At 32.2% G+C, this 13,088-nt stretch overlaps 2 protein-coding genes across 3 annotated transcripts; both read left to right on the top strand.

Moving 5' to 3' along the window:
- Positions 1–1,489: 1,489 nt before the first annotated feature.
- On the top strand, positions 1,490–7,663 carry LOC109808575 (Ankyrin repeat family protein). 2 transcript variants are annotated; one of them, XM_020371625.3, is made up of 10 exons: positions 1,490–1,690; positions 2,155–2,211; positions 2,285–2,349; positions 4,183–4,393; positions 4,487–4,584; positions 6,472–6,547; positions 6,655–6,714; positions 6,797–6,847; positions 6,955–7,033; positions 7,184–7,663. In XM_020371625.3, the coding sequence occupies exons 1-10, from the start codon at positions 1,607–1,609 to the stop codon at positions 7,270–7,272; spliced, it is 870 nt and encodes a 289-aa protein (XP_020227214.1). In that variant the 5' UTR covers positions 1,490–1,606; the 3' UTR covers positions 7,273–7,663. The 2 variants fall into 2 exon arrangements, with proteins under 2 accessions (XP_020227214.1, XP_020227213.1); XM_020371624.3 differs by having other exon boundaries at positions 1,492–1,690; positions 4,484–4,584.
- Positions 7,664–8,540: 877 nt separating this feature from the next.
- On the top strand, positions 8,541–9,537 carry LOC109808805 (RING/U-box superfamily protein). The gene has a single exon (XM_020371948.3). The coding sequence runs from the start codon at positions 8,734–8,736 to the stop codon at positions 9,244–9,246; it is 513 nt and encodes a 170-aa protein (XP_020227537.1). The 5' UTR covers positions 8,541–8,733; the 3' UTR covers positions 9,247–9,537.
- The last annotated feature ends 3,551 nt before the right edge of the window (positions 9,538–13,088 follow it).

Here is a 13,088-nt window from a genome sequence, read left to right as displayed (position 1 = left end):
AGAGAGTTTTTCTATGGAAAAATCTATCAGAGTTTATTTTTTTTAACTAATTTTGTATAAATACTACTCATTAGTTCCTTTTAGTTTCTAATTTATCACTGCTGTAAAATAAAAATCTTACTCAATATTTCCATTTCTTTTGAAATCCTTTATTTTTTTTTATGGTAATTTCTTATTGATTCATTTATTTTTCATCTGTTCATTTAATGTTTCTTTGCTATAATATGTTATCTTAGAATTAACCGATCCCCTCCCTCACACTCCCCCACACACCAAATAAAGCTAAAGTACTACCGAGCATGTAAAATAATTAGAACGATATTGTTTAATTTAAATACTTTTATCATTATGTATAACATGAGGCTAATTGCGCTATATTTAGTAAAACTGAGTCTCAAACATCAATAATGTCAATCAAACTAAATAAAATAAAATAATAATAACAATGTTTATTTTTTAAGTAATTATTTTAAATATTTAATATAACATATTTATTTAAAGGCATTTAATAGTACATATTAATTACATTTTTATTAGTACATATAAACCTCTTAAAATCTAATTAAATGCCTTCTATTAAATAATTTAAATCACTTAAAATATAACCGGTAAATAACATATATATTTTTAATAAAAAAAGTCTTATTTTTAACTTTTTATTAAGTCAGTTTGTTTAAATTTAAAAATTTGATTATATTAAAAACATTTTTTAAAAAACTTATATATAGAAGTTGTTTGTTATAAAGTAGAAAACTGTTTATTTTTTAATGAAACAGTTTAGACAAATATATAAAAAGTAATTTTTTATTTTCTTAAAAATATTTTTTAAAAAAGGATCACTATGAATCCATTGACACAAGGAAAAAACAATATTCACGAAATTGACTATTGTTGGTGGGACAATGGGACTGATATATTTTTGTTTTTAAAGTGTAAAACTGTGAGGTACGACTACTTTTCATTGTTGGCTGTTTTTTACCATTGTGGAGTCATCATGAAAATTATATATTAAAGTGGAACTGTTTTGAGACAAATTTTTGGTTTAGAGTAGTTAGAGTTGATTATTTTAAACTAAAAATTTATTTTAAAACATTTTCAATATAATATATAATTTTTATAATGACTCGCAATAAAAAAAATTCGTGAGGTACTTTTAGTTTTTTTTTTGTAGTCATTTTTTCTGGTTTATATATTAACAAGTGTTTTTTTGGGATTATTCTGGTTTATTATTATGATGGATGGAGTTGTGTGAGTTGTCATTTTCTTTCTTTGTTTGGTGTACTCCTCTTATCTGCTTGTTTGATTTTTATTTCTTGGTACCAAATGCACCTTTGTCGTACACATAGTAATCAATTTTAATAAAAACGGTGTGAATAGTAAAAAGGGGCTGTGAATAGCAGCCCTTTGATGACGCTGTGAGGCCCAATTAAGTTTTTTTTTTCCAAGAAAGAAAAGGTCCAATAAAACTCATAATCTTCAAATGCTCTTCAACAACAAAAAAAAAAAAAAAGTGTTGTTCCCGATCATCCATCTGGAGCAATGAATTGATTCTTAGGGGCTCTGTGATTTGATCAGCAGACACAGAGAGATTGAAAATTTGCAAAGCATGTCAACAGCAGAACCTCCTCCGTTCCAAGAAGCAGCGCGATGCGTTGTCTGCAATTGCGGTTTCAACACCTTCAGGAGAAGGGTACCCTCTTTCATCTCATCTTCTGCATGTAGATTCCCAATTTCGCAATTGCCCTTTTCATTCTAACATGTTTCCTCTGCACCCCTCTTTAGATACATAATAAAGCTCCACACTTTGCTTTCTGGTTAGCGATTTTCGGATCTTCATAAACACATTTAGATGCAAATTAGTTGCTCTTGAATTCCCGTTGGGAACAAAATGACAGTAGTTTTTGATGGTCGGGTAAAATAAATAAATCTTGTATCATGTATCTGTGAAAATGTTTTTTCACTGATGCTGTGTATTAATTAAACTCTAAATAACTTGTATTGCTTGATATGACCATTTACATGATCTTGTTTAATTACCTGATCTTTTATTAATAACTCGTGTTGTGCACCATTTACATGAAATTCAGTTCACTGTGAAAAATTTCCAGTTTGGTAAGTGACTATACTGTATGCTTCTGTGTGATGTGTATGCAGCATCACTGTCGATCCTGTGGGAGAACATTGTGCAGTGAACATTCATCAAATCAAATGGTACGATGTTTGGCCTTTGGTTCAGGATATTAATGCAATTGTAATCCTAATGTAGTGATATATTTCTATGTAGGCTTTGCCACAATTTGGCATTTACTCAAATGTCCGAGTATGCACGGATTGTTTCAACAACACGCGGTAAATTACTTTCTCGTGAGCTTCACAACATGTTATTATATCTCATTTTTCATTTGGTTACAAAACAAGACATGTTTCTATTCGTGCTTAAAACACTTTAATTAAGCTAAGATGTATTTATTATCAGTTCAATGTCATATGAGTACCTGAAATTTTAATGTATTCTCCACCTTGTTTGGTTGAACTTGTTTTATTTTTAAGCAAAAATGTAAGACTTAAGTCTCGAAGATTTTTCCTAGGCTACATTATATAGGGATCAGTACACACCTAGGTTGAAAACTTGATGTAATGAATGAGTATGGACTACGGAGTGAAGATTTTTTCTAGGCTACATTATATAGGGATAAGTACACACCTAGGTTGAAAACTTGATGTAATGAATGAGTATGGACTATGGAGTGATACACAATATGAAGTTAATTTATTAGACTAACTTTATCACACTACAATGAGGCCAAGATGTCTGCAAAGATACATTAGAGAATAGTCTCTTAGTGAAGATCATGTTAAACTATGGTGATATGTGGTATTTCTGAAATACGAAAAAACTGGAAATTCTAATTTAGAGTTTAATGTCATATGGCTGCAATTCTCAGAGTCTAACAAATTTTCCTTTGAAAAATTTCGAGACTTGGCACTTGGTAAAGGAAAAGATGGTGGGGAGGTGCACCTGTGACTTCTGAGCTATTTTAAAGCTTAGCAATAACACATGCTAATACCTTGTCTTATATAGTGACTTTTAAGATGTATATTCAGTGCATTCTATTCAGGTCAAAGAGCTTGGGAGATTGGTTAAGTATCTTTGTGATTAAATATTAGGTCAATCTTCACAAATCATAATTGTCTTTTTCTGAATTGGTCGCGGTCATATAGGAAGTGTTACATAACTGGAAAATGGAAAAGTGGTCAAACCCATGGAATCAAGCACATCTTGGCTTGTTCTATTAGACTGGGTTCAGTGCAATGTGAACTATCAACTCATTGGCTATTTTACCTTAACATTCTGGATTTTTCAATTGTTCTACTAAAGCTCTCAAGCTCGAGCAGTTTTGCCATAATATTTTGTTTTTCTTTTTGGTGGAGATAGTATTTTTATTTAAGTAAATGAAAAAATTTTCAATGCAAAAGTTGTGTGTGTGTGCTTTGATTGCTTTCTTATAAAAGAATACATTCTTCCAGATGTAGAGAAGAGGATTACAAAGAGTTAGGAGGATGAAAATTTCTCTTGGAAATGGGAAAAAGAAAAGAGAGAGAGATAGAAAACAACCAAGAGCAATGAATACATCAATGAAACAAAGTTACCCAATCCTTCCTTCAACATATTTAATATGGAAAACCTTTTATAAAGACCATTAACTTTACACAAAATAGAGACCAAAAGCCTAATCTTTCAAAAGTTATATGGAATGACACAATATTTATAAATAATTTAGCATGAAAACATCTCATCAGAAACTTTCAAGTTGTTACTTCACATACAATTTAGGATTGGAACATAAAGTTTATCTATTGATCTAAATTAGTTTTTTTTTTTTTTTTTTTTTTACTTTTTTATTCTTTTTTACTCTGAAGGACCATTGGCTCAATAGTCTAAATGACAGGAAAAAGTCCTCTTGCTTTTTTTTCCTTGACAGTTGGGGTTGCTGCACTGGCAGATAATTTTTTACTTGTGTTCGCTTATGTTTCTCTTTTTATTTGTCAAGTTAACCTTCCTCTACTAGTATTTTTTTAATATTTTTTTATCTTGTAATAATATCATTATTTTCTTATTTCTGCATGATATTTGATATTATCTAGGAATTGTTTATACATTACATCTTCTCTTTGGCACAGGTCTGGGAAGGATGTACCACAGACTTCTTCAGATGGAGTAAACAGTGCGACAGATACAATTTCTAAATTAGACATTAATGCAAATGCTGATTCAAAGTCCATACCAACTGGAGAGAATATGGTTGTATCAAGCATTAGAGAGTGTAAATGTGGAATGCCACTTTGCATTTGTGAAGCACCAGCCCCTTCCTCTGGTGCACTCCCTGAGCAGGTAATAATTGTTAATATCACCTACTTATTTATTTATTTATTTTTTGGCAATCCACAAACTCATGTTTTTTCTGTTTATCTTTTGTGACAGAAGAAACCCAATCCAGTCATTGCAGCTCCATCAAATCCTAAACCTAAGAAGACAGATGCTGTTCCGAAAAATAGAACCTCCAGTTCAACTAGCAAATTTAAGTAAGGACTGATTAACTAATATCTGTTATTGCCGGAAATATGTATATTTTTACCCAGTCTTTGTAGTTAGTGCATGGTTTCGATAGGTAGTTGTTTCCATTGAGGGCAATGATAACTTAAGAGTAAATATGGAAATATGGAGTTCCATTGTCGTGTCTTGTTCCTATACCATTGCAAAATTTTAGAAGCTCATCAGCATTAGAAGAATAGGAGTTCTTGCTTCGAGTGAAATTGAATTTCTAGTTGACCTGAAATATATTGTTGCATATTTGTTGAGTTTTCGTTAAAATTAACTTTTGTTTTTGTTATAAATCATTTTAATTCTAACAACGGACTCAAACACGACAAGTATACTGGTCATACAAGTAGTAAATTCAAATTGTATCCACATGAAATAATTAGGTAAAATAAGCATTTAATGACTATTCATGACTAAAGAATAATTCCAAATTTTTTATAGGTTGTCATGCAATTAAAACAAAGGTTATGATTCATTGGAATTTTAAATCTAGAAAACTATTTGTGTGTGTGGAAGGGATAGAAAATGATGTTGTGAATTTGTGAGATTGTCTAATGGATCACTGTTCTCTTATTGCATTCATTGCCCAGTCAACCCATAAGTCTACTTAAACCTAATCCCTTAGAGCAAGAGCCTAGGTGCATATATTGAATATCAATCCCTTGAGTATCCAATACATAAACCTGCATTACGGGTTAGGGTTTAAGACTACTAATGGGTCAAGCTCCATTCCTAGATACATTTCCCACTAGGTATTTTGTTTCAGAGCTAGTTTCAAAGGTTATTTTCTAATACCCAATGGACTCTATATCAAGCAAAGGAGAATCAATCCAAAGCAAGCATTAATAATAGAAACATAACACAACAATGAATGAAATAAGCATATATCATTGATAAGATGAAGATTACACAAGAGTTCAGTTGGTTACATCTAATCCCACAAAATATTGGGTAAAACCGCTCAAAACAATGATGGTGAAACAAAAATAGAGATGGAAGAGAAGATAGAAGAATCGAAGGAAAGATCCACACACAACACGGTCCCAAGCACCGGGAATCCCTTCCACAGCTCCTAGAAGTCGCTCTATTTGTGAATGAGGAAGGAAGCCTTGAAGATTTGATCAAATACGAGCTGGATGAGTCAAGATAGGGTTTACACGCCCGGCGCGTTATACTTCGTGCCCGACACAGTGTCTTCCAGAGAGTTAGTTACTCTTTTTCTCGAGGCACGCCCGACGCGGGTACTCTTGTGCCCGGCGTGATACTACTTCTCCTGCTCCTTAGCTCTTTCAAGTTCCAATCCAATGGGTCTTCAACCTCAACTCTTCAACTCAATACCTGCACAAAAATTGAGGTGTATCAGGATATTGTCAGATGAATTTTGGGTTAACTATATCTGCACAAAATTGAATCAAAAGAGAACAATTATATTGCAAGAGTGCGTGGGGTGAGTGGAATTGTTCAATAATTCATATCTAAAAATAAGTATAAATGAGACTTAACAATATTATGTATGCCCCAGCTAAGATGGTAACAATGAAGTTATAACATTTTCCCTGTCCCATCACCTGAAACCGTAAGCCAAGAAAGCAAGCAATTCCTACAAAATTAAGGGGGGGATTTGTGTCTAAATATTCTTGACTGACTTTATAATCCAGCCATAGACACCATGATGGTTGGTTGTTATTCTTCTATTCTGAAATATTTGGTTTATCAGTGTGCTGACTTTTCTTTAAGATATTGTAAATTTATAAAGTAATCATGAGTCTCATTTTGTTTAAGCTCTTAAGCTGTTTGCCACTAATTCACGACTTAATATTTCTATTGCACACTGTATTGTATCATCATTTGATAGTTTAAATTTACAGTTCTATGTTTAATGCTGGTCATGTAACAAATGGCACCTCAGACAGACCCCAGATTGATTATGAAGTAAATGGAGAGGTAAATGTTTCTCTTTTTTAAGTTTAAACAATTACTTGTATTGTATTCATTGTGCAAAAAGATCTTGGGTGTTGAAAGTCGTATGTTGAATTAATTGTGACACTCAGGGTTTGAGAGAAGCAATAAAGAATGGTGACATTGCGGCTGTTAAGAAACTTCTTAATGAGGTTCGCCCCTTTCAAATTAGACACTTACCCTTCATATGTCATTTTTTTGGAAGTAATATTCATCGGATTCTAAAATGTGCAGGGTGTGGATGCAAATTACAGGGACAAGCAAGGACTGTCTTTATTACATTTGGTACCTCTCTCACTCTTTTGCTTGTTTGTGCTCATGACTGTGCTAGCACGGATGTAATTCTTTTTTCTTAATCGAATGGTGGTAATCAATTTTAATATTCTCTGCAGGCTGCAGTCTTCAATCAAACAGATATAGTTTTCATTCTCATGGATTCGGGGGCAAGCCTGGAGTACAAGAATGCACAAGGCAATTAATCTTTTCCCTTCTTAGAATTCAGCCAATTACGGTAGTTTTTTCTATTGCTCTTGTGCAGTAGTACAAAGAGAGATCTTAAAAAAAATATTAAAAACAGCAAAATTCTTGAATGCAAATCCTAACTAACTGTTTTATGTTCAGGAGAAACACCTTTAGATTGTGCACCAGCTACCTTGCAATACAAAATGCGAAAGAAGATGGAAGAAGGTGGACCGATCCAAAGAAATTGAATAATATATTACTTTTATGAGTAATTTTTTTATGCAGTTTCCCGAAGAGAGCTTCAAATATTACCGCCCCCTAAAAGTTCTCTGTTACCGGAACAAAAAATTTCTGCTTCTGTATAATTGTGACAGAGAATGGACTTCAATTCATCTTTCTGAAATGGCAGACCAAGTATGCTGACCTATATAAGACACATCTTTGTTAGCCACGCAACTTAGGCAGCATCTTGTTTGTAAATTTCTTTGTTTTATGACATAAGAGCATTTTTTAGTATGCATCTCTTTGTTGTTGAGCTGAGCTGTCTTACTTACTTCCACCTCATGCAGTCATAAATGTTGAACTCTAAATTAAAAGGGGTTTAAGAATGATGTGGTATGACAATCCCATTTCATGTCCCGGTCATTTCTTCTCTCTTATGTTGCAAGCAATGACTCATAAAACTGATTTTGATATTCTCCTTTGTGACATATTCCCGGTCATTTCTTCTCTCTTATGTTGCAAGCAATGACTCAAAATTGATTGTGATATTCTCCTTTGTGGCGTATTCGGTCACTTTCGCTTCTCCACTCAAGCGCACCCTTTCATGTTGTCATGTTCATCGTACTTCTCAACCAAATTGTGGCAATGAACTGTGCATAGGTTGGATCTGACTAGGATGTTAGGAATCAACACATGCAATGGGGCCATATGACGTCGTGTGATCATGTGAAAAAGCAACCTGGCTTATTGCACCCTTTATCTTCCACCTAACAAATCTAATTATTTTAACAACTGAATCAAATTAAACGCGAAATTGTTGGCAACGAAAAGTTCATTAAGCAAGAATTTTATTAAAGTTTAAAACAGTCGATCAAAATCACATTAGAGTGCACATAATGTTTAAATGGGCTTCCAACTTGCAAGCACGATGAGTTGGTTTGCTACATTAAAATAAGTATTTCATATGTGCTTTCTTTTCGCTCTTTTTTCCTTCACATCCTTTTACTCCAAAAATACCTACCATTAAAAAATTGTAATTCATTAAGATACTAATATCTAAAAACAGAGTAAATAATAATTAATAGAATATCAAGATCCATTATTATACCAGATGATCCAACTGTACTAGCTGTAATGATCCCGTTTGATAAAGAAAAATTCCATGCGTTAACCCCTCCATCACACTGGCCCCTAATCACACGCGGAAGAGTCTCAACGACCAGTCGGTGACCCTTTATTCCTATTTACAAAAGGACGGTGGATAAACATTTAACAAAACAATAAAATAACAAAGATAACATGTAAAAGCAAAGCAAGAAAGAACGTAGAAGAGAGTGAAAGTAAAAGGAAAGAAAAAGAGGCATAGTAGCCTCCACCACACCACCACTCCCTTGGTTTGCTTTATAAAGAAGCCATAGAACTCATTAGAACTTCCCCCTTTTCCCTCTCTCCCTCTCTCAACACTCCATCATCCTTGACACCTTCCAATGGGGTTCTACGCTGAAGACCCTCTCTCTGGCTTGACACTAGGCCAAGCCATATACGAAGTAGCCCTCATCATAGCAGTTGTGAGATGGGTCTTTTGCTTGGTCTTGAGACTGATCAACGACAGAAGAACAACAAGCTCTGATGACACCGCACATGAGCCTTGTCCTATGACAAGTTGCAAGGACAACACTCTTGTGTTGACAACCTTTGGCGAGATCATAGAGAGGCTGCCACAAACGGAGGACACGTGTGCCGTTTGCTTGAGCCAGTTCAACAAGGAGGATGAGGTTAGGGAGCTCCTGAACTGTTACCATGTGTTCCACAGAGAGTGCATAGACAAATGGTTGGATCATGAGCATGAGAATCACAACCCTACTTGTCCACTTTGTAGGGCTCCTTTGCTCACTTCATGTTGCCATCACAGCTCTGCCTCATGTGTGCCTCCTCCTCAGCCTAGCTGGGCTGTGGAGAGACTTCTCTATCTCTTTGGGGATGATCTCTTGCCTTGTTAGTTGTTTCAAGACTGTGCAGAAATTAAGTAGCTTAGGGAATTCATTATTTCTTGTGCTTTGTGGTGGTCATCATGATCCTCATAAAATGACTCAACGGAAATAATCTTATATGTATATCAATAGCCTTGTTGGTTGCTGCTACAAAATAACTAGGACACAAACTAGCTTGGAGTTTGTGTGTGTATATACACATATATTTCTCACATTTGACTTATATTGCCTCTATTCTGTTCAATTCCTGAATTTAAGGTTATCTGTTTATTGTAAAAGGAACAAAGGCTTCTTGTGCTAGTTTCTTTTGTTTGCCCCTCCATTATTGACAGTACCATAGACTAGAATTTATTTTTGAAAAAAAAAACTTAGATGGGGTTTAACAAGTGGTTTCAGGTTTGTTTTCAGATCAAATACGAGTTTTATCTCTGATGGGTTTCATTATTGATAAGAATTAGAGTTTCATTTTGGTAATGTGTATTAAAAGTCAATATAGATTAATTAATGAAGTGAAACTTCAATACCAATAAGAGAATATGAAATTGCATGTTTTGTCAGTTTTGTACGGATAACGTGATCACAATCTAAGAATTGTCATAGTGAAAAGAGATTTATTGAAGTCAGGTGAATAGGCCAATTTAACTATGAATCAATGTAGTGACCAATTAACGTAGCCCGATTGATTAACTGGTTAGGACTTGCTATAAATGGGGTTGAACCAGTGTAAACTAGTCCAGATTTATGAGTTGATATATATAGCTTTGTAAACTATTCATTACATGTTTGTTTTACATTTTAACCAATGGATACAACCACGAATCATCTAACTGATATAACATAAGGCAAATAATTAACACTTCGCGAGAGAGTTGGAAGGAAGGAAAACTAATTCTTCCTTCTACGTAACGTGGGTTTGCAGTAACTTGTAAAACAAACCAGCTTTTAGTGCAATGTTAATCGTAAAATATAAAACTCCTTGTTGCATTTATCGCATAAATATATTCTGATGGTGATTTACATAAATATTAGCACACATTTGTTACAATTCTGATTTTCTCATGTCTTTTTCTTACTATCCTTTTACTTTCACTATCCCTTTCCATTACATTATTCATCCAATCTCTCATTTTCTTTCTTCCCCACATCCATCTCCCAAGTCACACCCCACAAAGGGGATTCAGAGGATCATTACTCTTCCTTTTAAGCCTCTTTAATTTTAACACATTTTTTATTTATCAAGTGCTGCATTGCATGTAGTTCCACTAAATAAAGTAATGAAATTTAGGCGTAATTCACAACCGAGAATGTAATATAAAGTGTTAAAGAAGTATCCCTCTATCTTTTGCTAAACTTGTTTGTGACTGATAAAATTTAGAGGCGTAAACCTGTTCAACAGCTTAATTGGGATAGGTACATTTGGAATACAGCAAATGATATATTCATTTCTTCAATTATTGAGCAAGAGTACAGTAATGGCATAAGAAAAGAACCATCAGTGACATCATGTCAAAGAATTATTCTTACTTCTATCCCTCTAGTTTTGATGTCTAGAAAATTCATGTACGCGTCATATATTCTAATTTCTGATTACAAGTAATAACCATAAATAGAAGGAAATCACAAACTATTAAATATAAAATTGCCACCATGTTAGTATGATACAGGCATCATACAACTATATATAACTCACACGTGCCTAACTCAAATTTTTTAAAACTGACTTATAAATTTTATAAAATTGACATATAAAATGAGAGTTGCATCTCATTTATATATTTTATTGTAATTATTTAATTTTTATATAAATAATAAGTAACATCTTTTTTAATGAATTTAAGAGATATTAATTTAAAATATAAATTATAAATCTAATTCAATTTTATAAAATCGATTTATAAAATAAAAATTATTCTTTACTTATATGTTTTATTGTAACCTTATCTCTAATATTGAAATTTTTTTCTTCTTTTCATTGATAATAGTATCTTAGACACTTTTATTTGCAATGTTATTAATTTTCCGTTTAATTAATAATGATTTTGATGATGACATCCAACTTTCTTAACTGAAAATGTATAGTGGCTAATGATATTTAAAAATATGAATATTCTACGACAGCTCAATGGAGATAAACAATTTTTTTTTCCTGTTTTTGGAACAAATAAAATGATGAACAAGAGTGCACTATGTTGGGATAATAACAAAAGTATAAAGATCAGACAGCCACTGAATCATATTTAATCAATGGGTTGGCAAAGTAATTTCATAAAAAGAGGTTATTACATTAATGTTTGCCACGTGAACAGATTATAATAAGATGATTTTTTTATAATAAAAAGTGATCGAAAAAACAACTCTTTAATACTACTGATAGAATATTAATGACATGTTGTGATCATAAGCAAATATTTATCTAAAGAATTACTAAACTTAAATCAAACAATTTTACTCGATCATAACGACTTCACTAGCCTAAGGTAATAAAAGTTTTTTTAGGAGGGTCGATCATTGACTAAGCGTTAGAAATTTATCCGAAAGAAACTATTCATCAAACGAGATTTTAATAGTTTCACAAATAATTAAACCTAATAAGTGAAAGTTAAATCTAAATTTTTAACCACTTGTCCGACATAAAATATATATATATAGTAACAATTAAATGGAATGGGACATCGTTGTTTTATATGTATAGTTACTTTGTTCTCTATTTCGTTTAAACCTAGGCTACTTTAATTAAGTATTGCGTTTTAGTGTGGGGTTAGTCCAGCCACTCTCTTTAATGGTATATATATGTTTACATCAATAATTGAATAATAATCACAAATTTTATAGAGCCTTCAACTTTTTGTCTCAACCTTAGATACCTACCTAAACGCCTTTTCCAATCCTCTATACGTCATCTTCAACTTATCACTCAATATTTATATCTATGATTTCAATTAATTAAGCAACTAACAATCTATGGCTTATGCAAGCCCCTCTGTATCTATATTTATCGTCACTTAATCTTTTTCGATATAAATCATCATTTAACCTTTCAAGACGATATCATTGTTGTTGTCAGTTATTTCATTATATCGATTGTCTTCATGAAGTTAAATCTTTATTCATAAGTTCAAATCCAAGAGTTACGTAATATTTTATATCAGTCATGAGCGACAGCATCAATTAATGAACTTAATACTTTGGAGTGTTTTATGACTGCTCTCGTGTGTATCTATTCTTATCTATTTACTTATTTTATCTAAAATACCCTTTCTATTTATGGATTAAATTAATAATTTAGAGGGATAATGCATAAATTTTAAATAAGAGTGACAATAAATATATTAGAGTGAAGATAGACATTACTTAATATTTATTGTGAAAAACATTCTAAAACATTAATGGTTAATAAGTAATCAAAATAAGTATATATACCTGAACATGTGAAAAAACTTGTTGCGTCAAAAATATTGTAATAACATGTATTAAAAATTGACTTTAACTTTTATTGATAATCATTGCAAAAGAAATAATAAAAAATGCTTACATTGGAATTTGAAAGGAATCTTTGCATAGAAAGAGTTAATGTAAATCTAAGAATAAATATCTTTACACCAATTTTGCTTTCAGATAAAACTTTGCTTTTTAGAACATACTTTTTCATCTTTGTGATGATTAATCTAGTACCATTATATAATCCCGATGATTGACCAATGTTTCTCAACAATATAATTGGAATTCCAACTTTTAACTTTAAAATATAATTTGAAAGCCTAGAAGCAGTAATTGTGTTTAAGAATTATGAAGTGTGATAATATGTGAATTGTCTCTACTTTTGAACAAATAATATCATTAATGAAATTAAG

The sequence above is a fragment of the Cajanus cajan genome, chromosome 5 (genome assembly GCF_000230855.2).
Source record: "Cajanus cajan strain Asha chromosome 5, NIPB_CcT2T_4, whole genome shotgun sequence".
In the NCBI taxonomy this organism is placed as follows: domain Eukaryota; kingdom Viridiplantae; phylum Streptophyta; class Magnoliopsida; order Fabales; family Fabaceae; genus Cajanus; species Cajanus cajan.
This window is presented reverse-complemented; position numbering and strand designations above follow the sequence as displayed.